At 67.8% G+C, this 27,907-nt stretch overlaps 1 protein-coding gene across 1 annotated transcript; it reads right to left on the bottom strand.

Annotated features, from left to right (window-relative positions):
* Positions 1-35: 35 nt before the first annotated feature.
* Positions 36-27,489, bottom strand: GPSM1 (G protein signaling modulator 1). The gene is given in 15 exon segments (XM_045082715.1): positions 36-1,519; positions 1,522-1,666; positions 2,780-2,988; positions 3,424-3,580; positions 8,002-8,178; positions 9,002-9,072; positions 14,653-14,776; positions 15,949-16,057; positions 16,781-16,936; positions 17,627-17,742; positions 17,929-18,052; positions 18,587-18,729; positions 19,339-19,474; positions 20,188-20,409; positions 27,208-27,489. Coding segments are annotated over 15 exon segments (2,349 nt in total). The 5' UTR covers positions 27,273-27,489; the 3' UTR covers positions 36-1,124.
* Positions 27,490-27,907: the final 418 nt, after the last annotated feature.

The following is a 27,907-nucleotide window of genomic DNA, read 5'->3' as shown; positions in this document are numbered from 1 at the left end:
CCTCATCCTTAGGATTAATTATGACACAGACATAATTCACTTGGCAGACTTTATTTTTTTGGGAAAAACAAAAAAAAATGTACCTCTTGGGTTGGAAAGGACCCACTGACAGCATGGCAGACAACGCGTGAGCAATAAATATGCACGTACATTCAAGTATGTGGGGCGGCCTGGGAGAAGCCCGTGTTCTGGCGTCGGACCCCACACCCTTCAGAGCATGGTCGCTGTGGGCCTGGGGCCCCCAGGCTGTACTGTGGGGTGGGGGTCTGGCTGCTTCTCCACGCTTGGAGAGCCTCAGAGAAAGACCGAGGAGCCCGGCTGAGGCACCTCCTGGGGAGAAGGTAGCCCCCACACCCTAGGGGCCACAGGGTTGAGGTGCGGGGCCAGGGGCTTGCCAGAGGGCCGGTGGCAGGCCAGGGCTGCAGCCCCCCAGAAGGCCCGTCTCCTGCCCAATCCCGTGGGCTGATGGTGTGTGCGGGCGGACCCTCCCCACAGGAGGAGGCAGTGATGTCATCTTCCCAGCTGAGGGCTGGGTGCTCACTTGGAGGCACAGGGTTGAGCCAAGCTGAACCCCCCACCCCCGGCTTCTGCCGGCCGCCCCGGCCCTGGTGTGGTGAGGGAGCAGCTCTCGCTGCCGCTGGCATTCCAGCCGGGCCTGCTCCGTCCCTGGGCTTTCAGGGCTTAGGGTTTAGGGTGTCACAGCTTATCCCCACCCTTCCCCTCACCTCCCTCAAGGCCCCTGCCTGCTCTGGACTGGGGGCCAGCTGGGGCTGGGGGCCAGGGCCCGGCGACCGTGTGTGGGGACCCCTGCCCGCCTGCACCGTCCCGTCGGGCTCCAGGCTTTCCCAGCTGGCCTTCCACCTCCTCCAGCCCAGAGGAGGCAAGCAGGGGGGCCGGCAGGCCAGGGGCTGGGACTGGGCCAAGCATGTCTGCTCTGTCATCCCTGGGACCCTCCCCGGGAGGACCGAAGCGTCCATGTTGCTGGCGGGCCCCGTGGCTGTGGCTTCCGAGCAGCCTTTGGGGGCTTAGGGGCAGCCGTGGAGTCTTCACATTTGCCGGGTGGGCCAGAGGGCTGGAGCTGGGCAGAGCGGGGAGAGGCCAGGGAGGGTTAGGGACCAGCAAAGCTACAGGCCAGACCTGGGGCAGGGTGGGGGTGGGGAGAAGGCCAGGCCAGGCAGGTCGGGCAGAAAGGCCGTGTCCCACGTGGGAGCCAGTCCAGGACAGAGGCAGGCCCCACCCACCCAGGGCAGCCCTGGCCCGAGCCTGTCCCCCCAAGAGAGGGATGCTGTGGGGGCCGTGTGCCCAGCATCGGCCACAGGGGATGCAGAGCCTGCCCTCAGCCATGGCCTCTGGAGGAATGGGCTTCTCGAGGGGCTGTGGGCATCACAGGTGACAGTGAGCCCCCTGGCCCCAAGGCCCAGAGCTGGGCTGGGGCCAGCCTGGCCGTGGCTGCAGGGGCTTAGCTGGCCCCGGGTTGACACTGCTGCCGGGGCTCGGGGCTCCCACCCCCCTCCTGCTCGGGGCTCCCGGCAAGGTCCACCCGCTGCTCGTCCATCCGCTTGGCCTGCACCCTCTGGATGAGGCTGAAGAAGTCCTCGTCGGGCATGGTGGGGCCGCGGGGCAGTACGTCAGGAGGCGGGCAGCGCTGGTCATCGATCCTGGAGGACTGGGCAGACACGGACTCGTCGGTTGGCAGCTCGGGCCTCCCCCGCCTCGGAGGGCCTGGCCTCGCGCACGGGCCCAGTGGTCCTTGGTCTCGGGGACAAGGCCCACGTGGGGGTTTTGGCCAGTGGCTCTCTCTGCATTTACTGATAAAATCAGCCCTGCGGGCAGTGCTGGGAGCCCCGGCCTCAAGAACTAGGAGCCTCTGCCCAGGCCACCCAGGGAGGGAGGACTGAGTCACCGCCAGGCATGGGCGAGCAGGCCGGGCTGCGGGGCTGCCGGCTGGCCTTCCCTTACTGCACCCAAGACCCCCCGACAGGGATGCCTTCAGGAGCCCCGGGGGCAGGATTGGGGGCTGCAGCTCCCTGAGCCCAAGGTGCAAAGCTCCCCAGGGGTCTGGGGCAGGACTGGGGAGGCCCTGGGACTCCTGCGCAGGGCCTGGAGCAGAAGAGCCGGGAGCCGGTGCAGCTGCTGGCGCGTGCGGGCGTGTGGGCCAGGGGCTCGGGGGTTCTCTGTAGGGGCCACTTTGGAGGATTTCCGGACTCGCCCAGGGCCACGCGTTCCTCTGCTCTGTGGGAACGAACAGCACGTCTGGAAAGCACACCGTGCCCCAGGCTGCAGCCTTTCCCGCAGCCTTGCATGAGGTCCCTGAACCCTTCCGCTGTCTCGCCCTGCCTGGGGGGCCAGGGGCTGCACCATGCCCCAGCGGTGCCCCCCAGCCAGAGCTCCTGCCCCATGAGGAACAGCCAGCCTAAGGGTGTCCGGGGGGGGCCCAGGTGCACCTGTGGGCACCCGGTGACAGCAGTGCAGCCGGCCTGAGCCGGACCGGCCGGAGCCCACCACAGGCTTGAGAAGCCTCCATCCCGTGCGAAGGTGAAGGGGCCCTGGGCGCTTGGAGGTGGAGGAGGACGTGGGGTGCGGGGGCGCGGGGGGGCGGGCGCGGGGGGCCATGCGCGAACATGGTGGGAGATGGGCGGGCACGGGGAGGAGGGCACAGGGGGCACGGGGCAGGCATGGAGGGAGACGGGGCGGGCATGGAGGGAGACGGGGCGGGCATGGAGGGAGACGGGGCGGGCAGGGGAAGAGGGTACCCCCAGTCCCCTAGCCGCAGGCCCACCTGGCACTTGACAAGCATGTTGAAGAAGTCGTCCCCTGGCTCCTGTGGATCCCCATCCCCACGCAGACGGCCCAGGTTGCTGTGGGTGACGCGCAGCCCAGGCAGGCTGCCCACGCTGGCCCGTTGGTCGTCCAGCCGGCGGCTCTGGGAGCTGGCGATGAGGTCCAGGAGTTCCTCGGTCTGCGGGGAGGCCGTCCGCGAGGGCTGGGCTGGGGGGCGAGGTGGGGAGGGGGGGCCCCCACGGGCCGGGTCAGGCCAGGGCCCCATCCCACCCTTCACACTTTGGGGGACACGGGGCTCCCAGCAGTGACCCCAGATGCCCTGGGCTGTCCCTGCCACAGGCCCCACGCCCACCCACGGGGGCTCCGAGGTGCCGGGGAGAAAGCCTGGCTTCCCACACCTGCTCCTGGCCACGCCCGCTCCTGGCCCACGGTGCCCCGACACGGCATGCCCCAGGGAGCAGGTATGATGACAGGCTTCCCGGGACGCAGCTTTGGGGGAGGCAGGGGAGGAGGTGGTGACAAGGGGCACTTTTGCAGCGGGGTATCCCACCCCTCGGGAGCAAGGGCTGGGGGGGGGCACTGCGCTGGAGGGTGGGGAGTGAGCGTGGCAAGGACAAGGGGAGCTCCATGGGGGGCACTCACCGACCCTCTCCTCCGGGGTGGGGGCAGCTGTGGCCTCGGAGGCCCCAGGCTGACCCTCCTCCAGGGGACAGCGCTGGTCGTCCATACGGCTGCTCTGGAACTTGCTCAGGAGATCAAAGAAGCACTCTTCGTCGGAGGATGGGGCCCGAGGGATGCTCTGAGGGGGGGATGCAGTCAGCATTGGCTCTGGCCCAGCCACGGTGGCCCGGCTCCGGTCACCAGCTCCTCAGGCCCCCAGACAGCACTGAGGTTGCCGCTCCGCCCGGATGAGGTCAGGACCGTCCCCCCACCTGCCCATCCTCCTCCCACACCCCACCACCAACCCCCGCTTGCCCTCCTGGAGCGCTTCCCAGCAGCGTCCCTGTGCCCCACGTCCCCCACCCCTGCCGCATGGGACCCTATCACATGCTTGTCGAGCTCCAGCTGTGCTGGTAGCTCTGGGACCCGACCGCCCAGCATGGCACTCGCCGGGGCAGCCGAACACACGAATCAACCAGTAGCGAGTGAGTGACTGGACCCTGGGCCGGCGGGAAGCCCTGCTGTCCAGCTCCCGTATCACAGTGGCCTGTCTGTGCCAGGGCCCCGGCAGCCATGACGGCGGATCCGGGACCAGCAGTGTCAGGTCATATCACCACAGGCAGGGAGCCACAGCTGGGGGAGGTGAGGGCTCCTGTGTTCCACCCCAGTCCCACCCCTTCTGCGCTTAGACCCGTGGGCAGGCCCAGAGGACAGATGTGTGGCGGCCAGGACCCTGGGTGCAGGATGTTCAGGCTAAAGAGAAGGTGCAGCCGTCCCCCAGCCCCCTGCACGCTGGCTGAGGTGTCCAGGCTCTGCTCTGAGTGGCTGGGGGGGGCAGTGCGCAGCCCAGGTGATGCCTCAGTGCGCAGCCCGGGTGGTGGGGAGGGCTGACCCAGGGGCAAGCCCCACTGATGAGGCCAGGGAGGGGGCGGTTGTCCTCAGAGTGAGGGGGGATGGCGAGCGGAGTCCGGGCCACTGGACCTGCCTGAGTCCCAGCTGGCAAACCCAGTCCCCCTCTGGTCCTCAGTTTACACAGCCATAGGAGGGGAGGCTGGAGGCAGTGGTCTCTCAGGGCTCCGAGGGTGACTGGTGGAGGGGGCGGCTTCCAGGAGCCACCTTGGCTACAGACTGGGTCCTCCCCTGCTCCCTCTGACGCCAGTGGCCCCTGCCTAGCCCTGGCCTGTCCACCTCTTGGCTGGTTGAGGGGGCCTCCTGGGACCTGCTCAGAGCCTCGCTCACGGAGAGACCACAATAGCAATAGTGTCACCTACTAAGCGCTGGCTGGAGCCCAGATCTCCTGACGACCCCCCCCACCCCACTGCAGAGGCAGGTACCAGGGCGGGGGAGCTCGGTTGGGGATCCCCCAAACAGGCCCAGTCTGGGCCCCCAGGGTGGTACGGTCCCCCAAAGCCAAGCGGGATCCAGGGAGGGCCAACCTCGTGGGTCGTCCTGACACAGCCTACAGGGGAGCCGTGCCTGTGGTCCACGTGGGAGGACAGCGGCCCCTCCCCTGTCCCACCAGCGTGGGCCCAGACCCAAGGCTGAGGGTGTTGGAGGAGCCTCTGACTCAGCGCTCTGCTGTCCTGCATCCTGGCCCAAGACCCCAAAGAGCCCAGAGCGAACCGAAAGCTGGCACAGAGTGCACAGGGGCCTGGGCCGGGGTGGGGGCCCGGGGGTGGTCAGGGCCGGTCAGGGCCAAGCATCAGCTCTGCACGGGTGGGGGTCGTGTAGGTGCCTCCCTACAGGGCTGTTTACAGGCTGCTTGGGGCCCTGGGGTCAGCCAGGTATGGGGTACATGCCGCACCCCCCTACTGCTGGGGACCGCAGGTGGACTGTGGGTCAGGTAAAGGGAGCCAACCTCTCCCAGAAAAGGTGTAGCCGCGGGGCCCCTCTTCTCTAGACATCTGGGACCTCAGCACTCCAGCCTCCCGGGGCTGAGCTAGGTACTGTTTACCAGAGGCTTCCCCTGGCCCATCACCCCTGTAGCTGGGGCTGCGCAGAGAGGGCCCCAGAGCAGAGCTGCGTGGGACCCTGGGAAGGGCTAGGGCCTCCGTCGTTTGGGGGTGTGTTGGGATGAGGCTCTGGACAACAGAGAGGCCCTGCTCTCGTGGTTTGCCACCCTGGGTCCCCACAGGACACGCTGTGCCCTTTCCGTGGGCCCCTGACTCGGGCTCCCTGGGTCCCGCCGGACTTCTGGCCTGGGACTTGCTGGCTGCCCGCACCCCTGCCTTGGCTGGGTGCAGAGGTGCTGAGCTCACCCCAACAGCACCAACCCCCGGACAACAGCTCTGCTCTGCAACCCCCCTCCAGCGTCCCAGGGCCCCCAGTGCTCCCTGAGCCTCCCGCGCCCGGGACCCGACACTCACGCTAGCACCGCAGCTCCCCTCCAGCGGCGTGACCGGGCTGTGCACTATGTGCTGTCCCCAGCATGGGCCATGTGGCGTCTGTGCTGCCCCCGTAGGTTCAGTGCTTAAATAGGCCCCAGGGGCGCACTGTCCCCGCCCCGGAGGGCCCCCCTGCCTGCGCTCACTCACTCCCGCGGGCGCACACTCACACACGAGGCAGACGCACACGCATACGCTCTGTAAACACTCAAGACTATTTCCAGCACAGAGGGCTCCTGCTCTGGCCCACGGGCGGTCAGGCCGAGGGGTGAGGGGGATGGAACCCGTCTGGGAAGCAGCGTTCCCATGGACAGGGGCCGCTGACGGGGGTCCGGCTTCCTTCCAAGCTGGGTCAGCCCAGAAGTCGTCTCTTTTTTCAGCCCTGACTCCTGAGGCCGGAGCCGGGTCTGCCGTGGCCGCATGAGGAGCCAGAAGGATGCTGGCCCTTCCCACGGGCACGGGCTGTGTGGCCGCTCCCTGTGCAGCAGCCCCAGGGGCTCCACCCCCGCCCAGCGCCCTCCCCGCCCCTGCCACCCGCCACGGGGTCCCTTCCCTGCACCGGGCGGTCTGATGAGCCTCGGCCTCTGGCTGGCCCCCAGGACAGTTCTCCTCGTGCTGGCCCAGGGCCCAGTGCCAGCCGACCCTGGGGCACTGGGGGGAACTGGGTAGGAGCCCTGGCAGGAGGGGAGGACAGGAAGGGGACGCAGAGCCCCCAGGGCCCTCTCTGCCCTGCACCTACAGGGAGCTCAGAGCCCTGGAAGGAGGGCCTGCCCCCAGTTCTGACGGTGGGGAGCTGGGCCAGTGTCTTCGGGACAGGGGAATCAGGCGGCCACTGGGGTCCAGGCCTCCAGTTGGGGCCAGCCTTGGCTCTCCACCACTGGCATCTCCTGCAAAGGTGTCCCCACAGCCCAGAGCCCGCCAGGTCTCTGAGGAGCAGAGCTGGGGTTCCAGGAGCTGACCACGGCCTTGGAACCCCAGCTCCACCATTCCTAGCTGGGTGCCCTCAGGCCACCTCCCTCGGCTGCCCTGTGCATCAGTTTTCCTTCTTAGGGCTGCTGTAAACGGATTACACATGGCAAGCCTGAACACTGGCTACTATCCATGTTTGGTGGAGGGCACCCCCTCCCACGGATGGCAGCAACAGAGACGCAGCTAGGGCCAGGTTACCATGGAGAAAGGCCTTCCTGTTCAAAGCCTGCTGTGGCTCCCTGGTGCCTGGGGGTCCTCCCCTGCCAGACACTTTCTGGAGGGACCGTGACACTCGGGACCGGCGCAGTCCTGATCCCACGTTCTGCCCCAGGAGGAGTTCCCGGGGCCCCCAAAGCCCCGTGTGATGGTGGCAAGGCCCCTGCCCTGAGGGCTGGGGGCCCCAAACGCACGGTGTGGGTGGCAGCCCCACTCTGCTGGGGTCTCAGTGGCGCCCCCCTCCTCCCCCTTCTCCCTCCACGGACACAGACCCTGGCTGGCAGGCTGGAGGGCAGTGCCGGGGTCACACGGGGTTGGCAGAGGCCCTCCCGGGCACAAGGGGAAGACGGGCACAGAGCAGCCTCCGGGGCTAAGAATACCCAGCGCGGCACCCACGCTCCTCAGTGTCGGGGCAGGTGCTGATTAAGCCCTCAAAGGAAACTGTTTTTAGACTAATTCCCAAGCATTTGGACCCAGGTGTTCTGCATGCCTGGTGGTGAGGGGTGGTGTTCTAGGCTGACCTCTGAACCTGGCTCCGCGGGGCCTCCCAAACCCTGACCGGCTTCCGTGAGCCCAGATGGGCTAGCCCCGTCTCGCGGATTACCCCCAGGAGCGGGAGGTCCCTGTCCCCTGCCCCCACTGCTCTGCATCTGACTGCCAGCCCATCGCTCCCTCACCCACCATCCGTCCGCCTCCGGCTCCCGACGCTGTGTACCCAGACAGGGCTGCTGGCCGGCCCGAGGGCCTGCGGTCCCCGCAAGGTCGTCCTACAGACCCCCAAACACGAGGCCTCCAGTCCAGTTTCTCTACGGCTTGGGCCCAGCCGAGGCCAGGACACAACAGATGGAGTGCTGTCCGTGCACCGAGTGCCCTGCGTTCAGGCCTGGGGGCGTCCCAGGGCCGTGGCCTCTGCCCCCCGCGGGTGGGGGGTGGGTGCCTGGCCCAGCCCAGGTCTGCAGCCCAGGACGGCACCCGAGAAGAGGTCGCCTACCGTGCGGGGGACCTGCACCCGGACGTCTGCGCTGTCCAGCGGGGAGTGGCCGCCCTCTCGGGGCCTCTCGGCAGCCTCCAGCCCCTCCTGGTATTTCCTGCTCCTCACGGGGAGAGGGAGCACGTCCCTGCCTGGTCCCCGCCACTCCCCCACCTGGTGGCTGTCTCCATTCTGCTCCTGGGGAGGGGGAGGAAGGCCAGGCATGGGCGGGGGCCGTCAGCAATCCCAAACCCATGCTCCCCGGCACGGGACCCCAAGAAGGGAGAGCAGCAGCCCTGTCTCCCAGACTTGCACCTAAGCTCTCAGGGGTCGGAGAGGGGAGGGCGAGAGGGCCTGGGGGTGCGGAGAGGCAGGGCACGGCCCTGGAGGAGCTGCGAGCGAGGCAGCTGACCCCACACTGAGCAGCGAGTGACCACGGCAGCCACGCGCCTTGCTCCCCAACAGACCCCCACACTGAACCCCGTCCACGCTGGAGGAACCAGAGGCTCAAAGAGGCTAGCTCGCTCCCCCAGGACGACACAGTGCCCACTTCTGGCAGGTACAGAGTGGGCCCAGAGCCCCACCCTGCCCCGTGTCCAGTCGCCTGGGGGCTTGCCAAGGCCTAGCTGCTCCATCTGGAACGGCGGGGAGCACCCAGGAGTGGGAGCCTCCCAGGACACTGGAGACCGTGGCTGGGTGGGGGCTTGGGGTCTACAGTGGGTAAGGACTGGGGCTTGTCCCCCGGGGCACAGGGCTGGTGGGACCCTGGGATGAAGGCGGCGGGGACAGGGCCTTGCAGGGGCCTCTCCGGGGGCCAGTGGTTGGCCTTGCGTCTCAGGCTGCGGAGGGCACCCTGGTCTCCGGTTGTGGGGATGCGACACAGACTGGGGTGGGGGATGGAGGCGGCTCAGCAAGTACTGGGCCAGCCTCGGGGGGACCTGCTCTCCGCGCTCAGCTGCTCACGCCAGGGGCTGCCCCTCTGGCCCCGGGGCCCCAGCCGCCCACCCCGAGCCCCACTCACCCGCTCCAGGGGGAGCCTCAGCAGGCCCCAGGTCTCTGCACTCAGCCTCTGTGTCCTCTTGGGCCTGGCACCTGGAAGACAGCAGGCCCGGTCAGCCTGGCACTGACTGGGGGCCGAGAGGTGGACTGGCCCAGGCCACCGGGTTCTCTGGGGAGGGTCAGGGTGTCAGCCTGCACCCTGGGGACTGGCAGGGGAATGTCCACCTCACGGTCTCTTGCAAAAGCAGACACAGTGTCCGTATGACCTTGCACCCCCAACGGACAAGCAGTTGGGAGTGGGGGTGGGGCAGACTCCCTAGGGCCTGGGCAGGGTCTGGCCTTGGTGCTCCCCACAGGTCCTGTGTCTGAGCTCCTGCCATGCCCGGGGCCTCCCCCACTGAACTCCATGCAGATGGGGCCTCGGACCCTAATCTGTTCACTCCTCAACCTACACACACACGCCCAGGTCCTCCCAGGAGCTGAACACCCCTCTAGCTCCACACACAGGCTGGGCCCCCGCTGGGGGCCCCTGTGCAAGCGTGGGGTTGTGCGAGGCAAGGAAGTGCTATGCGTAGAGTGAGCAAGGCCTGCGGTGTGGCGGACGCTCCAGGGTCCTGTCTTGGCAGCACCGGACCTTGGACCCACGGCCTGCCCTCGGGCTCGGTGCCCCTGGCAGACCGGGCCTGCAGGCCTGTCGCCGGCGGTGCGGAGGGAGCCCCGGGGAAGCGTCTGACTGCGGCTGGCGTGTTGTGGACACCCTCGGCTGCATCTCGAGGACGGCCTGCCCTCCGTAGCTACCCCGGCACGGCACGGAGCTCCACGCGAACACCCGTGGCGGACAGCGCAGGCCGACCCCACCCTGGGCCCACACGTGCTGCCTGAGACACGGTCCCCAGAGCAAGAGGGGCCGGCTCAGGAGGTCATTCAGATCAGCCCAACCAAACGCCCAGGGCTTCCTAAAAGCGGAATAGGTGTCCAGCCCTTCTCCCTGTCCTGGCCCCGGGGTTCTGAAGAAGCCACACCCTGCCCCCCACACTCCAGAGGCCTTGGGTGAAAAAGCAGTGACTCTCGGAGGAGGGCGTTGGGGACTGCTGTCCCAGCAGGCCGGGGAGGGGACAGCTGCAGCAGCCTGACCAGGAGATGGTGGCCTGCAGCTACCTGGGCCCAGGACGTGGGGCTGTCCGCGGCCCCTCCCCCGTGCCTTTAGCTGCCACGGTCAGGGCCAAGCCTGCCTCTGCCCCCTGCACGCAGCCCCTGGCCAGCAGGCAGCGCCCAGGTGTCGACCCCACGTTGTGTGGCCGAAGGAGCTAGAGCAGGCCCAGAGGGGGCGTCCCCTCTGTGTGTTTCCTCATAAGGGCACCCACCCCAACCCGTCCACCCCCACCCCAGACTAGGCAGACGGCTCTGAAGAAACACTGGAATCCATCCTGCACCAGCTGGTGCCTGGGGGTCGCGACCAGCCATCGCAGTAATGGAGGGGCACCTCCGTTCTGGGAGTCACCCACAGCTGAGTGGCCCGTTGGGATGGGCAGGCCTCTGTGCATAGCCCGTTACTCACCACAGCCAGCGACAACCTGGTTCCATCTCCCGCCATGGGCGGGCTGGTGGCCCCTGTCTTCTCTGCTCCCTGATACCCCAGGGCCCGATTCGATGTCTCCACCCTGTGTGCTGGACCCTGCCTGGCTGGACGGTCAGGCACAGGCCACGGTGGAGGCTGAATTGCCGCTCTGAGACACGGCTTGTGTCCGGCTCCAGGGCGGGTCCCCTCGTGGCCCTCTGAGCCTGGCTAAATGCACCCTCTGTCGGGAGCGCGGGCTGCCCTCACTGGGGCGTGCGGCCACACAGGCATTGGCACGCGTCCCATCCACCCAGCCCAGAGGGTGAGGTCTGGAAACTTCCCCGAGCACCCCCACTCCCGCCTGCGTCTGACCAGCGCCGGCGTCATTTCTGCCCTACCAGTCTCGTGCTGCGCCCAGCCCCGACCTGCCCCTCCCACGTGCAGCTTGTCCCATCGACACGGGCAATCCTGCTTTCTAACTGCGTGGCTGTGTCCCCCCAGCTTCTCCCTGCCTTCAGTCTCTTCCAAAATCCCAGCAGCTCCACCTTCAAAACAGATCCAGAATCTGAGCCCTCCTCACCCTTACTGGGGTCTGCCTCCCTGCTCTTGGACCCTGTCCACGCTGGGGGCGCCAGAGAGATGCCTGCAGGGCGTGTTGGATCTGCTTCCTCTGTTCACCCTCTAGGGGCCCCCTCCCCCTCATTGCTCCTCCCAGCCAGGCTTACCCAGGCCCCAGGGCCTTTGCACAGCTATTCTCCATTGAAGTTCAGGCTCACTCCCTCCTCCCCTTCTAAGTCTTTGATCAGATGTCACTGCTATGGACCACATGTTTGTGTCCCCCACATTCCATATTGAAGACCCAAACCGCCCCTGCACCGTGATGACAGGAAGCAGGACCCTGAGAGGTGATCAGGGTTGAGCTGAGGCCCTGCGGGTGTTGGGGTGGGTGCCCCTGTGAGAAAACACAGAGCCCCCTCTACCCCCAGACCCCACCGTCCTCTGGCTCCCTGCTTTCACACCTCCAGTCCCCAGCTGCAGCGGAACCATCAGAAGTAAACATCTAGGCCTTCAAGCCTCCCGGTCTGCGGTGTTCCGATCTGCTCCCAAGCTGACGGAGGCGGCGGCCCCCACAAGGCCATGCGCCACTCACACTCAGCCTCACGCTGCTCCTTCTTCCCAAACACCTGCTGCGCGTTATCTGTCCACTACTGCCTGCCACACATTGTCACCACTGGTCGCCTGGGCAGGCTTGCTCCGTGATGCGCAGCCTGTGTTTCTGGGTGTTCATTACGTGGGGCCCGTCCCACCCGGCTGCCCTCCCAAGACCCTGGATACGGGGGCTCAAGAAAGAGACGGCCAGCCGTGGTCACAGGGCCTGGAGACGCAGAGCCAGGGTCAGGACGTGAGAGGTTAGGTCCATTTGGCAAGCTCCAGAAGGTCAAGCGTGGAGCAGCCAGGAAAGGGACAGACATGAGGACAGCTAGGACCCCCGCGGCCTCGAAGTCTTCGGCCGTGTGTCGTGGGTGCCTGGCTCGTGAACGGGGACAGGCCACCTGCTGAGTGTGCGGAGGGACAGGGGAGTGTCCACATCTTCAGCCCGCCCCAGGGACAACAGTGGGCCCAGTTCCCAGGCAGGGACAGTGGGGCACAGCTGGGTCCAATGACGGGGTCCGCCAGCCAGGACGGGGCGGAGCCAGGGCCTGCAGCCGCATCTGTGGCTCAGACATTCGCCGCACATTCCAGCCCGCTATGGTGGCCAAACACAGGGTCCATGGACGGCCCATACCCTGTGAGACACAAAACCACTGGGTCCAGCTCCCCAGGGCTCAGGACCGGCCCCACCCTCTTAAGAACTGATCGGGCTGCCACGTCCGCGGGGGGTGCAGTGGAACCTGCATCTGACACGCCCTCGCCGGAAAGGGCAGGCTCACGCCCGGCAGGACACCGGACCCAGGCCCAGGCCCAGGCCCCAGCGGCCGGCTGGGAGGAGCCTGTGCCCACCCAGACTTGTTCTGGGGTCTCTGCTGGGACGGGGCTGCAAGGCTGGACCCACGATCGAGCCACAGACTGAGCCACGCCCCGCGCCAGGCTCTGGGTCCTCCAGCCGCAAAGCATAAAGGACTCTTGTTTTTCTCGCAACAGTAAAGAAAAGCTCGAGTCCGCCACCCGCCCACCGCGGCCCTGCCCGCTGTGGCCCTGCCCGCCGCGGCCTCTCTTCACATCCTCCCAGGGTTCCAGGACGTGGGGCGGGTAAGCCCCCTCCCTGATCTCCCCTGGCCCCCTTCCGCGTCACCCCCACCAAGGACTGACACGCTGTACACACAAGGGCACCATCCCTGGCCGGGAGGGTCCGTTTCCAGGCGCCCTTCTGGAAACTGGGCCAGGCCCCCACCCACGCTCCGTGTATGGGCACGGAGTCCGTGAGGGAGTGATCCGGCCCCTGCAGGAGTGTCCCGCGTGCCCCCTCCACAGGGCCCAGCCCCTGCCAGGCTCACCTGAACAGGGGTTCTCCTTCAGAGCTGCCCAGACTCCAGGGGCCCGCCTGCCCCCAGAAGCTGCACTGCAGGGTCTGAAGGCCCCCAGAGATGCCCGGGGCTCCCACACCTGCCTCCATGGCCTGAGCGGGCTGCTCTGGAGAGCGGCCCCTGCCAGCCCTGGCAGCGGGCGGGAAGGGGGCTTCCGGAGGCCCTGGCTGGGAAGGGTCTGGGCACGGGGCAGGGCAGCAGAGCCGGCCTGGGGAGGACAGAAGCTGCCTTGTTCCCAGCACAGCCAGCCCTTCGCCCGTGATGCGCCCCGCCTTTCCTCAGCTCGCAGAAGGGGACAAGAGCCGCACAACCTGGACTAGCCACGCCCCCGGGGGCACCTTTCCAGAAACCCAGCCCAGCCTCGCCCTCCCTTGCTGCTGGCTTCCTCGGCGGGGGCCTCGCAGGGCCAGGGGCTCCACGCAGAGCTGCCCACCTTCAGGAAAACCCCACCCGAAGGGTCGATACCGTCCTATGCATCCTGGGGCAGGACGGGGACGGAGGGGGAGCCCTCCTCCACCCCACCCCCTTCAGCCACAGCACTCCAAAACGAGGGTGGTTGGGGTCCCCGAAGGCTTTGCGCCTCTACTCCTGTCCTCACCCGAGTGGGAGCGACATGTGCCCCGTTTCCCAGGACAGGGCAAGCTCAGAAACTCCCAGCATTAGGCATGGAAACCCTGCGGCCCCTCCACACCGCCCACAGCCTCTTCCCCAGCCTCCTCCTCAGCAGGCCTGACGGGCTCTGGAGGCTGGCGCAGGGCGGGCAGGCACCCCTGGGGAACACGGCCATGAAGGGATTGGGGTCAAAACTCAAAGAACCATAGGTTGGGGTCCGTGCAGGCAGGGAGGAGGCAGCTAGCTCCCTGCCCCGCACCCACCTACTGCCCCCGGAAAGCCAGCTCAGGGAGCAGCTCCCTCCCCCCGGCCCCACACTTTTTATCCATTTTCTGCTTTGCAAGGAACATTCTGTCCCCACGTGCCCCTGTGTGCCTAATGATGTGGACCTGTGTGGGGGGACCCGCAGCCCGTGAATGAGGTCATTACAGCTGCCCTGGCCCACCCTGAGCTTAGCACCCTGAGCCTCTCCCCAGCCCTCAGCCCGGAGCAGGAGGATCACCGAGACAGGGGCGGTGAGTGGCCCTCTCCTCCTCTTCCCCATCCCCACGGCGTCACCAGGTGATGAGCCAGGGGCGCTCAGGGTGAGTGCAGGCCCTCACTGCCGCAGACAACAAAGCACTGGCCTGAAGGCCTCATGTTCAGGCCACACTTTTGTCCAAGCTGTCCCTGCCCCTGAATGCCTCTCTACCCCCTACTTTCCAATCTCCCAATTCTTGGCCTGATCCGGGGAAATAGAACCGTCTGTCTGTGCCCTGAGCACCCTGGACCCTGGACCCCCTGCCCCCCATCTGGGTGCTCCAGAGCAGGGCCAAGAAGGGGTGCCCGTGCAGACACTCCCGCGGTGGGGGCGGACCACCCTCACTGGGCAGCTCTGTCCAAAATTCTCCCACTGACCTTCGGGTCAACTGCGCCCATGCCCCACGCGCCCTGGGGGGGCTCCTACCAGACCCCTGCCCACCCTGTCTGGGAACTCACCTTGGGCCTCGTAACCAGCCAGGTCTGGCTTCTCGGTGGCCGCGGGACTGGGCATCCGGCCCAGCAGCAGCTGGAGCTGCGCCACGTTCATGCGGGCTGTGAGCTCCCCGCTGCGGTCCCCAACCTGCAGCCGAGCGGGGCCCAGTTAGTGCGCAGGTGAGCAGGAGGCTCTGGCAGACCGTCGCTGAGCCCTGAGCCTCCAAGGGAACCATGCCTCACTGTACCTCAGGGATGGAGTCTGGGGGTTTTGGCCCTGGGTAACGGGGGGCCATGTGGGCTCCAAGCAGCACCTCCATACCCCAGGAATGCCCGGGCCTCGGGCAGCCAGCCCTGTGCCATGTGGGGCACTCCTGCCAGAGCGCCCTTCAAGGGCAGGTGGCCTGCCCCAGACCCCACCTTTCTCAGTCCCGGAGCTTCCCATGCACCCCTTGGGCCCCTCAGGCCCCCTCCAGGGTCCCAGGTCAGAGCAGAGGATGGCCCTGCTGCATAGGGGAGAGTACACTGCCAGAGTACAAGCCCGAACACGGTGAGTGGGCCATGGCCAGACCTCGAGTGGAGCCCTGGGGCCACTGGTGGGCCCCCACCTATGCTCAGGGGGCCATGGGGCCGGCCTTGCTGGGATGGGCTCTCCTGACCCAAGCTTCCCTGTTCCCCACCACTGGGGCGCCTATGGGTCTTGCCAATAGCAGGCATGGGGCTGTGATGGGTCTGGGTGGGCACTGAGTGTGTGCTAGGGGGATGTGGCCGTGTCACTGGGGCCGAGGATGGAACCAAGAGAAGGGGGCAGGCTAGGCACCAGGAAGCCAGAGGCCACCTGGGACAACCTGATCATAGTAGGAGGGTCCTGGGTCCAGGGTCCCTCGAAGACCCTGCCTCCCATCCCCAGAAGGGTGAACAGCTGGGGGTTCCCGGGGGGAAGAGCCTGGGGGCGGCCATGACTTTGTTCCCCTGGGCTGCCTGTGGCAGGTCATTTCCACCTTGGCCTGGCCAGGTCCCATCGGGGACATAGGACCCGGGCGTGGGTGGGCCCACAGGGAATGATGACACTCTAGGGGTGGAACACAGGCCCCCTGCTCCCCTCCCCTGATGCCCTGACTGCAGAGATAAGCACCCACCGGCCTCTGAAGACTCGCCCAGCACACGACAGCCCGGGAGGGATGGAGGAATGTCCAGCCAGGAGCCAGGGCACACAGAGGAGCCTGGTCCCAGGTGGGCTGGGCACTGGGAGGCCTCTGAGGCCAGCGAAGGCAGCCGTGGGGGACAGGTGGCAGGGGAGGCAGGGCAGGCCGGGCTCACCTCCTGGGAGATCTCCAGGTGTTTCTTGGCAAAAGTCAAGGCCTGTGCGGGGCTCCCCATGGACACGTAGGCATTCCCCAAACTCCAGCACGCCCGGCCTTCGCCCACTCTGCCAGGGCGGGAAACAGGTCACAGGTACAGCCCGTGGCCTGCTGGGCCTCACTGGCCCCCTACAGGCCAATCAGGCTCTCACCCCCATGGCTCCCTCCATCCTTGAGGACAGGGGCACTCCCCAAGTCATTAATCTTTCAATTAAGGTGAAAAATCACACAAGATAAAGGCAACCCCTTCAGGGCCAGCCCAGGGGCTCCGTGCACTTAACGATCCATAGCCGTCACTGTCCGGTTCCAAAACGTCGTCCCCCCAGGAGCAAGAGCTGGCCACTTGGAGCCCCCAGACAGGGCAGCCGGCCAGTAGCCCTCTCCTCCCCGCAAGAGGCGCACAGCCCACGGCTCGGAGGCCCTTGCCCTGGCTGCCGCCCACACCTGCCCATGTGTTCAGACTCCTGTGTCTCCTCGGAGACACAGGGTGCTCAAGGGCCACGGACGGACGCGGTGATGAGGGCCCACCCCCAACCAGCCCGCCCCCAGTGTTGCCACAGCAATTGGCCCAGCGCCCACCGGGTCTCACCGAGTCCCACTTGGTGCATGGTGGGGCCCGCGACGGAGGGAGGCTGAGGCCAGGCATTGCTCAGAGTCGCCTGGCGGTCAGCAGCAGGCCAGGGCCTCGCTGGAAGCAGCTTGTGGCTTAGCCCACGAGGACCGGCCAGAATCCCCAGGGGCCGGCCCCGCCCCCAGCGCCCCCACAGCCCCCCAGTCCCCGCCCCGCACACCTGTCGGCCAGCTCCTGGGCGATGAGCAGGTGCCGGAGGTGGTACTCGGCCGCGCGCTCGTAGTCCTGCAGCAGCGTGTATGTGTTGCCCAGGCTGTAGCAGGCCTGCGCCTCCACTGCCTGGTCCTTGAGCTGCCTCGAGAGCTGCAGCGTCTTCCTGAGGAGGGCACGGGGTCAGCCCCGGGGAGGAGGGTTTCTAGCAGCCCCCTTTGCTGGGGGGCCCCCATCTGCGGGGCGGACAGTGGGCAATAGAGATGCAGTCCGTCTGCTCAGAGCCCTCAGCCCCAGGGTCCCACAGAGGTCTCCGCAGAGGACCAGGGACAGCACATCCCAGCTCGGGGTCCTTACTTGGGATGTCAGGGCTCGGCACGGGACCTGGGGCTGGTGACCCGGCCTCTGCGACTCAGGCCAGGCTTGTAGAGCCTCCCAGCACAAGCCAGGGATGCCCAGGAGCCCCCGTGGGTCTTTACCCTATGAGTCCCTATAAGACGGACCACACCTGCGCCCTAGGGGCATCGTCAGGGGCAAAGGCAGCTCCGGGGTTCCTCTGACAGCCAGCGCCAGGGGCCGCTCTCCAGAGCAGCCCGCTCAGGCCATGGAGGCAGGTGTAGGGCCCCGGGCTGGCTTCCACCAGCACTTACCGAGTGAAGGTTGTTCTTCCCATCCCTGGCAGCCCCCGGACAAGGGCTTTGCCAGGACACCCTTCTGGGTTGGCCCAGAACCCCCCACGTGGCCCCTGGGAAGGCTGGGAGGTCAGGCTCACCTCTGACCTTGGGCTGGTGTCCAGGGGGCCCCCCTCCCCCTGGCTGGGCTGGGCAGGTGGGGGCGGGCGGGCAGGCCTGCCTACTTGTAGTACTCAGCAGCCACGTCAAAGCGCCCCAGGAAGATGTGGGCGTTCCCCAGGTTGCTGTAGGCCCTCCTCTCGGCCGCCTTGTCTCCAAATTCCTTAGCAATGGCCAGGCGCTGAGGACACAGACCCGAGGCCCGGGTGGTCACACAGCAGCCCTGGGACCCGAGGCAGACAGCAGACACAGCCTACCCGCCCAGGGCGGCCAGGCCAATGTCTGCGCGTGCAGAGGGGTCCGCCCAGGTCCCTGCACTGGGCGCCGGCGAAGCCAGGTGGCTGGGGGAGCCCCGCGGTGCACTCACCTCCTTGTGGAAGGCCGTGGCCTCCATGAAGCTCCCCAGTAGGTAGTGGGTGTTGCCTAGGTTGCCATAGGCCCTGCCCTGGGCCGCCCGGTCGCCCAGCTCCTTCACCAGGGACAGATTCCTCCTGGGGGTCGCGTCTGTCTGAGCCACGCCCCTCTCAGTGCATGGGAAGCAGGGGCCCCGTGACACCCGCCCCCCAACCAGGCTAGAGGGCGATGAGCAGGCAGCCTCCGCTTGGCTCCTCCCAGGAGCGCACCCCAGCGGGCGCCGTGTGAGCTCTGAGGCCGAGTTGGGGCTCGTCTGCCCCAGGCTTCTCGCATGCACAGACACTCAGCCCCACGCCCCTGGCCTTCCTGCAGCCAAATGTTTTCTAAATGCCACACGTGGCTTCTCCGCACCGCCGTGGATGACTGACGCGTGGGGAGATACCGGGGGCTGGGGAGGAGCCCCACCAGACCCTGAGCACAGGTGCAGCGGGGGTGGGGAAGGATTGCTGACCGGGCCATCGCCATGCAGGGGTCTGTGGAGAGCCGATGGGGTCAGATAGGGGCACCTGCCGCGCCCCGAGACCAGCAGCGGGGCGTCAGGAAGCGCGAGGGAAAGCGTGGACACCCCGCGGCCCGCCGGCTCTGCGGGCGCCCCCGCCCACCCCACTCACTCATAGAACTCGGAGGCTCTGCGCAGCGGCTCCCGGACGTCCGGCGGCAGGTGCCCGGGGTCCTGCGCGGCGGTCCAGGACAGCTGCTTGCCCTTGGCATGGTACACGTTGCCGATGTTGTACAGCGCCCTCGCCTCCCCAACCTGAGGGTGGCACCGAGGTTGGGGGACCTCTGTAGACCGGGCCCCCGAGGAGCCCACTGTCCCCGGTCCATATATCCCCTGAGGCAAGGACCCGGAGGGGGACGATCACCACATCCAGACGCTAAGGTAGGGCCGGAGCCCCAAGAAGGGCTGGGGGGTCTCGCGGGTGACAACTGCTCTCTGAGGACACCCCAAGTGACTGAGTCACAGGGGAGGGGTGGCCATGCCTGGTAACGGGCACCCCTCTGGTCTCTGCTGCCCAGGGAGAGGAAGGGCCTCCCAGCCAGGCCTGGCCCCCTTGAGCTGTGACTTGGGGTGAGTCACCCTATTTCCTTATCCATGCTGATCTCCCAGGGTCACAGAGGGAGGTCACGGAGCAGGACAGTCAAGCGTCCGCACCGGGCTTCCCCATCCCCTGCTGCTGCGCGGCCACGTCTCCCTCTGGAGCCCAGAGCAGGGAGGTCGGTGAGAGGCAGAGCCGACATGGATGTTGGGGGCGGGGCCTCTAGCTTGGGCAGGGGCCAGGCCACCCTCCCACCTTCCTCCCACGGGGGCCAGCGTGGGGCCACAGGTCGGGGGTGCCGGCCCCCCAGGGAGCCACTGACTGACCTTGTCCCCCTGCTCTTGGGCGATGTCCAGGTGCCTCTGGCAGCAGACGACGGCCTCGTCAAAGCGGCCCAGGACCTTCAGTGTGTTGCCCAGGTTCCCACTGGCCTTGGCCTCCCCCATGCGGTCCCCGATGGTCCTGGAGGGCAGTGGGGAGTGAGCAGCCAGGCTCCAGACGCTGAGTCCCGCGGGGACGCCGGGCAGGGGTGGGGCTGGCCTGGCAGGACCGGCCCTGAGCGGACTGGGGCAACGCTGGGCAGGGGTCCTGTGCTGGCGGGCGAGGCCCCCTCGGGCAGCCCCCAGGATGGGGAGTCCAGCTGGGGGTCACTTCTCTGCGGGGCCCAGCCTGCAGCTGTCAGGGCCTGGGGGCCGCCGGATGGAGACCGGGAGAGCCGGATGGAGACCGGGGAGAAGGGGGCACCTGGCAGTGTAACTTTCAACATGCTGGCGGGGTGCGGAGGACACCTGGGGCTCGCTGGCCGGGGAAGGGCCCGTGGGCATGACTGGTGGGAGCCCCGGGGAGCTCCACTCCCTCTCAGGGGCCCCCCCGCTGCTGACTGCACGTGCGAAGGAGGGGCAGAGGGTGGGAGACAAGCAGGGGGGTGTTCGGGAAGGAGAGCAGCTCGAGCCAAGGCCGGGGGGGCTGAGGGAGGGTGGGGACCTGCGGGAGCACAGGCGGTCGCCCCCCCCCCCCCCTCACCCCCCCCAGCCGACACACACACAGTCCCGGAGGCAGGCTCACAAGCGCGGACACAGTCGGGAGAGCAGGCCCCAGCCACGCCCACGGGCCGATGGACAGGCTGGTCCCGGTCTCCAGGTCCCCGAGCCCCCGAGGCAGGCGCCCGCGCTCACCGCGCCAGCAGCAGGTCGTGCCGGTGGTACTCCAGGGCCCGGGAGTACTCCTTCAGGTAGAAGTAGGCGTTGCCCAGCTGGCTGTAGATGGCACTCAGCGTCTTCAGGTCCTCCGTGCCCACCTGCACCGCCGCCTCAAAGAACGCCGCGCCTGCCTTGAAGTCCCCCGCCTTGCAGAGACGCTCCCCCTCCAGGGCGAGCTCCAGGCACGAGGCCTCCATCCTGGGCGGAGGGGAGGAAAGTCACAGCCTGCCTCTCACGCGGCCCTGCCGGGGACGCGCGCTTCCACCCTGCCGTCGCGAGGACCACGAGGCCCTCCGACAGCCGGACCCACACTGCACATGTGCGTGCTGTGCCCGGGAGCAGGTGCCAGGGCCGGTGGCACGCCCGTCCCCCAGCTGGCACACCTGTGCACCTCACCGAGGGCGTCTCACTGCCCCCCCACCACTACCAGGGCTCAGGGGCTCTGGGTAAAGGCGTGAGTCTGTGACCACAGCAAGGCCTCAGGCCATGGCGGCCAAGCTCCAAACACAGCCTCCCAAGAAGTCTCAGGCGCCTGGGTGAGGGCCACCCCTGGAGCCACATCCCTCCTCCAGGGTGGCCTCAGCAGCCTGGGATGGGCCCTGAGCGTCACCAAGGACAACCGAGGCTCAGAGAGGTTTGGAGAGCTGGCCAAGGCCACACGGGCAGAACCTGACCCCCCCTCATCCTAGAGTACGCCCCGAGCCTCCAAGGTCTCCATGGGGGGCTGCGGGCTCAGGCATCATCTGTTCTCACCTCCCATCCTTGGGGGAGGCATGGCCGCATCGGAGCCAAGGGTCAGCCAGCCCTGGGAGCCGAGGAGCGCTCAGCTGCCCCACGGCCACGACTGCCTGATGGACAGCGGCTCCCCCACCTCATGGCTCTACCAAGGGAGAACAGGACAGGACCACGCTTAGGATGAACCCAACCCCTGGAAACTGTTCCAGGTTCCTGGCCCCTGAAGCCAGCCTGACCCCAAGGGTCTAGAGTTCCTCGTGACAACCCAGGCCCTAGCCGGAGGCTGCGCCAGACCCTCCTCCCCTGACCTTTGGGCGGGGGCTTCAGAGAAGCAGGGCCCTGCTCGGCCCCTAAGGTGGGGTCTGGGCCCCCCAGCTGCTAGCCTAGGTCCTGTGGTCCCTGGGTCTTAGACCACCTATCACGGGAGCCTCATGTGTGGGGCCACTCAGTCAGGCCGGCCCTGGCTCGGGCCCTCCTAGCTGTGGGGTCCTGGGCAGGCCACATCACCACTCAGAGCCTTGGTTTCCTCCTCCGTCCTCTTCTGGCTGGTCCTGTGGGTTCCCAGCTCAAGGCCTGGCCCATGGCCCTGCCCTTGGGTGGGAGAGTAGGGCCCCAAGCTGGAGGGCACCCTGGCCCTGGAAAAGTGAGGGGCACGTTCCGCACGGCCGAGGGCCAACCCCGACGTCCCACGTCCGGGTCCGTGGAAAGCCTACAGGTAACTGAAAATGTCCACACCAAACGGCCCACATGGCCCAGGGCACCTGCCCCTCAGCTTTGTTGGGTTGCGCAGTGGTCAGCAGTTACTGTGGGGAAGCACACGGCTCCCCTCAACCAACCAACAAATCTGTCTACGGCAGTGCTTCTCCACCGTTTGACCAAACCCCCTTCGATACAAACCGTGGCGCCTGGCCCACTTCACCTCTACATTGACAGGAAAACGTGCACTTCCAGCGTTTCCAACAGCACCGCTTACCAAGAGGCAGGGCGCACCTGTGGAGCCCCAAGATGCTGAGCCCAGCACCCCACACCCCATGGGCTCAGAGCTCTCTGCTGGGAAGCCCCCCACCTTCACAGAACTGCTTGCCTCGAACCCCCAGCATCAGGGCCACTCCTCCCGGGAGGGCTGGGCTCTGGGACCTGGCACCGCCCTGCCCGCGCCAGGTTCGAGCCGAGCCTGGGGGGCCCCTCCGAGAGCCGGGGGTCAGAGCTTTGGCCTCATACCCGCCCGCTCTGGGAAGGTCCATCCAGATGCCGCACCGCAGGAGCCCCCCAGCGGCCTCCCCCGGAACCACTGCCACGCGTGGGGCTCCTTAATCTAGGCCTGCCAGGCCTCACCCAGCTGGGCACCAGGCCATGGGACGCCGTGGGCCAACCTCTCCTCCCAAGGGACGTAGTAGCCTCGGGGCTGTGACGCTGCCGTGTCCGGACCGAGCTCACCCTGTTGGCTCTGACCGGGTCGACAGTGAGGAGAGGGGGAGCGTCTGCCCCCAACCCCCGGGCCTGCCTGGACACCACGGTGAAGGAGGATTCTGGTGCAGGAAGGGCCTGGGGCCCAAAGAAGCAGGAGGTGGGGGGTCCACGGAGGGGTGTCGGGCGTGGCCACCCTGAGTCCCAGAGAGGCCAGTCCAATCCTGGCTCCAGGATCGTGAGGACACCCCCTGGACAGGCCGCAGGCAGGGAGTCCGGGCCAGGAGCCCCACCCCCTCTACTGAGCCCGAGAGCCCCCCAATGCCCCTTGACCTCCAGCACCCACCCCCCTGCCCCCGTCACCACCCAGCACACCTCTTCCTCCGCAGGTTACGCATCTTCTGCACGTAGAGCCACAGCTCCAGGCCCACGGGCAGCAGCAGGGGGCGGGGCCGCGGGGCACCGTACACCACCTTGCACACGGCCTTCTCTGCCAGGCTCAGGGCCACAGGCTGGCCCTCGGCAGAGGCAGCCGGCATGGCGGGGCCCCAGGCCTCCCTCCTGGCTCACCAGCTCCCGGCGCACTTTGGCTGCTAGTCCCGGGGATGCCCCGGCCTCGTGGTCCCCCTGCCTCCACCCACTCCAGAGCGGTGGGCCAAAGGCTCTGGCGTCCCAAGTTCCAGGAGACCCCGGGTCCTCAGGCAGGCTGTCCAGGGCCTCCCGGGGACTGAGGGGGATCAAGGGATCAGGGCAGCTCAGAGCTGGGGATCAGCACCGTCAGCAGGCAGGGCAGGGCCCAGGCGGGGGAGAGGCTTTCTCTGCCAGGCCACTTGCCCAGCTCAGCAACGGGCATGGGGGTGGTAGAGGCCTCCAAGGCTGTGCAGCTCTGGACCACGGGAACAGGAAGGGGGTGCCGCTCTGGGGCTCCCTCTGACCCCGAAACTACCTGGAGTCAGAGCACACAGCGAAACCGAAACACGAGGGAGTGGGGGAGGCCCAGGGCAAAGACCAGCCCAGGTGCAGGATCTCACGGCCAGCACTGGCCCTGGGGGCCCTGTTCACTCGGCGGCGGGCTCTGGTGAGGCCGAGTCTCGGAGGGCCCGGGGCAGGTGAGGACAGGGATGGGGGGATCTGGTCCCAGGCTGCCGGCCACACCACGTCCTGCTTCCCAGTGTCCCGACCGAGTAGCCCCACCACGCTAAGGCTTCTGCCAATACCCCCATCCACCCCCCCAGGACCACTCAGCTGACAGGTACAGGGCGGGCCTGGGTCACCGCGTTTTCACCCAGCTCCTATTCACGAATTAGAGCTCCAAACCCTCAGATCAACCCCAGGCCCCCCACTCTGCCTCCCAGGGCCCGCCTGAAGGACAGGCTACCCTCCCCTGTCTTGCCTGAGACCCACCCAGGCTGGCCAGGCCCACATCCCTGCGCAGGAAGAAGATTCCGGAGCCTCTGCCCCAACACCACCTCTGCAGGCCTGTGGCTGTTTGCCCCGTCGCCTGGCATGTGCCCGCTGACCCAAGTGAGGGACCGGTCTGCGGCCGCGCTGGACCGCCCACTGCAGCACCAGCTTGTGGAGCCGACCTCCCTGCCCTCTAGCCTCACGTCTTCCCTGCAGGACTGCCCGGGGCCTGTCCGTCCGCCGCACAGGCTGTCAGGAGACCCACTTTCGGGGCACGAGAGCCCCTGCAGCTCTGGGCTGGGCTGACGAGAGTTTGCAGAGCTCCCCAGGGCTGTGGCCTGAGCTCCCCGGCAGCCTCTCCCTTCCCTGGGAGGGACGGCCTTCCCACCTGGGATGCGTCGCCTCTCCTTGCAAGGAAGGGCCCACCAGGCCGGCGTGCCCAGCGGCCGGACCACAGTGGCCGGGAGGAAGGACACCGTCTGCCTAGCTCCTGCCGCCCGCCCGCAGGCTGACCGGTTAATGAGATGGTTATGGACTCCCCGGTGGCCACCCTTACTCTTTGGCCACATCGCGCCCACACCCTTCCAGCCCCGCCTTGGCATCCAAGACAGCACCCCACAGAAGCCGTCAGCCCAGCCTCACTTGGACCAAACTGCTCTGCTCTCCATCAGGCTCCTGCACTCACCCACCTGGCCCGCCAGCCTCTGCGGGGGTCCTCGGGGGCAGACACCACGGCTGGTCTCCAAGCCAGGCCCCCAGCTCCCACCGCACAGGGCTCCCTGGGGGCTGTGTCCCTCTTCCCTCCCTCCTCTGCTAAACGCAGTCACTGTCCTCCCTCTCCAGGGATGTCTGCCCCAGTCCGGGCCATCAAGCTGATGTGCCAGGGCCCCCGCTCACCCCATCCCGCTGCCCCCAAAAGCAAAGCCATCCTGACTCCCTTCCACATGGAGCTTTCGGGACAGCACAGGGCAGGGAGCATGGTGGGAACAGGAATTGCTGGTGGAGAACATGTGTGTCACCCAGCTTGGGAAAGCGCTGGGGGTTGCGTTTCTAGTGAGCCCTGGGGCCAGGCCGTTAGCCTGCAGATGCCGTGCCACGGCTGGTGCCTGGGATACGGTGGAAAGAGCCACGGTGGGGACGGGTAAGCGGCAGGAGGCCGTCCCACTCCTGAGGATGGCCCTGTCTGGCCACCTTATGCTTGGGAGCCACTTCTGACAGGCACCCGACGGTGGGGGCGCTCACCACTCCCCCGGCCTCCCCACTTTCAGGGACCTCCTGGCCGCCTGCCCCTCCCTCGAACTCTCCTCTCCCAGGCCCTGTCGGCCCCTCCCTCCCCAACCCCTGCTCCAGGAAGGAGCCTCTGCCTCCCCAGCACCGGCCCCTCCCCAGGGCCCCATCTGGGGACTCCTTGGGCCCACGGGCACACTCACACCCCTCTCTGGGTGCATTCCGAGCCCAAGTCCCCCAGACCCCATATCACCAGGCAGGAATTTGGCATGGGAAAGGAGCTGCTGGGGGAGGTTCCCCCAGAGGTGCCCCCGAACGACTGTCTGCAGAGTGGTTAAACCAAACGGCCGCTCAGGGCCCCTCCGCTGCCCTGCCATAGGTGGGCTTCCTGGCCAGGGGGTGGACGGCCTCCTGACGCCTTCCCCCCGCCCAGAGGAAGGGCCTCCCTCCTCTCCAGCTAACAGCCCCTACCCGTCCAGGATGCGCCCACACACGCTCCCGACTCCCGCCCCTGCCTGCCGGCCTCCGAAAGCCGGCACTGAGCGGGACCCACCCTGCCCACAGCTGGCTGTGGCCACCCAAACACCCCTGTGAGGGGTGTCCGCGCAGGCCCGCAGGAGGGCTTGCGGCAGCGCACCCCAAGTCTGTGCTCGGCTCACTCCTTCGAGCTCAACTCAGCTCTCGGCTGGCAAGGACGGCCGGGCTCAGGGCCTCTGCCAGCGTCCCCTCTTAGCCCTGTCCCTGCCAAGGACGGCTCCCCCCGTCAGTGTCCTGCCTGGCGTGTTACTGCCGGGCCCCAGCACCGGCCCACACTCCCGACTGCCAAGTCGAGACTGTGGATGTGGACCAGCACGAAAGGGACCCCAGGCTCAGCTGTGCAGGGGATCCTCTAGGGCGGGCCTCCAGTGTCAGCTGCCAGGAAACCCACCCGCACACCCCTCCCCCTACATGGGGCCCAGAAGCCAGGCCGGGGGGCTCAGCACTCAATCCTGGGACCACACAATGGCGGCTGTGTCTGACCAGTGGCACAGGGACCAAGGTGGGAGGAGCGGCAGACCTTTTCACTCACCACCAGGGCCTCATTCTGCACTTTGGGGGGGGGTGCCGAGGAGGGGGGCGCGTAAAACAGGCGTTTGCTGCTGACGCACTGGCCAGCTGGGGCTGGAGAATCCTCTTGGGCAAGGCTGGGCCCCTTGAAGGCCCAGCATCTGGGGAGGCCGCCAGGTCCTAGGAATGATGGTGTCCGTCCAAGTCCAAGCTGGGGACCCGTCAGGCGCCCTGGAGGCAGCCAGTCCAGCCCCTGCCTGGCACTTGTGCCGACTGTACTGGGCCCCCGGCATTCCTGGCAGAGTCCATGCCCCTGGGAGGACCTGGTGCCCACGTGCTCGGACACCTGGCATTGCCGTGCAGGACACCCTGGCCCAGGGTCAGCAGGCAGGCACGCCCGCAGGTGTCAGCTCAGAAAGCGCGGGCCGCCGGCCTCCATGCAGGGGCCCGGAGGCTGGAGCCTTCTCAGGCAGACACACACCCCACCCGGCTGGCTGGCTCTGCAGCCTGGATTCCAGCCTGTGGTCCCCTGAACACAGATTCATAGTGGGGCCGTGGGGACAAAGCCGGGTTCCTTCAGCCATGCTGCCTCCAGAGAACCCAAACCGCTGTTGTGGGGAGGTGGTGCCGGGCTTGGGAGGGAGCTCCTGGCGGGCCCCCTCCACACACCTGCTGGGCCAGGCTGCCCAGCTGTCAGGAGCGCAGCTGGCAAGCTGAGGGTCTCCCTCCCACTGTCCCAGGGCAGAGGGTGGGGGGCGGTCCAGCAAGCAGCAGCCCACCCCAGCCAACAGACCATCCTGACCACTGGCTAATTCTGGCGACCGAAGGGCACCAGCCCCCCCCTCAGTGCCCCCCATGCCTGCATGTCCTCCCCCCCACGCCCGCCACCCTTGCGGGCACCTCCCCCACCAGGTGTCTCCTTCCTCTGCATCTCCTCCTTCACCCCGGGTGCCCCCTACCCCAGGACCCCGTCCTCCCCAGTCCCCGCCCCCGCGGGCGCCCCCACCCCTGCACCCCTCCTCCCCCGCGCCTCCACCGCCGCCAGCCCGCAGGGAGGGCGCGTCTCCGCCCCGTTGCGCGCCCACCGCAGCCTTTGTTCCGGGCCTCCCGCCTCCTGCCGCCGGTCCCGCGCGTCCCGCCGGTCCCCGCAGGCCCCCACCGGTCTGCCCAGCCTACCTGGAGTAGAGGCGCCGGGCCGGGCCGGGCAGCTCTTCGGCGGCGGGCGGGGCCGGACCGGCCATGGGGCTGGGCTCGCCGAGGGCCGGGGGCGCACGCCCCCCCACCCCGCTCGCGCGCCGCCCTGCGCCTGTCCCCGTCCGCTGTCCGCCGCCCACCGTCCACCGTCAGTCCGTCCCTCCGTCGGTCTGTCCGGTCTGTCCGCCCGCCCGCGGGAGGCGCCGAGGAAGTGATGCGCGCGGGGCGCCGCCCCTCCCGCCGTGGCCGTGATGTCACCGCCGCCCGCGAGGGGAGGGGGCGCGGACGGAGCCGCGGGTCCCTCCCCGCGCGCGCGGCCCCGGGGGAGGGGGCGGGGCCTTTGAGCCAGAGCCTCTGCCCCCCAGGACCCCCTCTCTCCCCAGCTCGGGGCTAGGGGGGCACGGGGGCAGGGGCCTGGCTCTGGGCTCTTCTTCTGGGACCCGCGGCGCGCCTGGGTGTCCGTGCAGCCCTGCCGGCTTCCCCACCCCCACGCGGGGGGCGTTTGAGGCCTCCTTGCCTTTATTTGGCAGGCGGCCAGCCCCCCTTGCTAGTCCCCTGCCTCCCTCATGTCCAGCTCCAACATGCCCACCCCCGTCTCAACTGGCAGTGGGTGCTGGCCCTGGGGTGACCCTCTGCCTGCCTTAGAGACAGCCGGGAAGCTGATGGGAAACACTGCTCCAAG

Source organism: Mustela putorius, unplaced genomic scaffold, assembly GCF_011764305.1.
Source record: "Mustela putorius furo isolate JIRA1106 unplaced genomic scaffold, ASM1176430v1.1 tig00000596_pilon_pilon_pilon, whole genome shotgun sequence".
NCBI classification, from domain to species: domain Eukaryota; kingdom Metazoa; phylum Chordata; class Mammalia; order Carnivora; family Mustelidae; genus Mustela; species Mustela putorius.
Note: the sequence above shows the minus strand (reverse complement) of the source record. Positions and strands in the feature narration are given on the sequence as shown.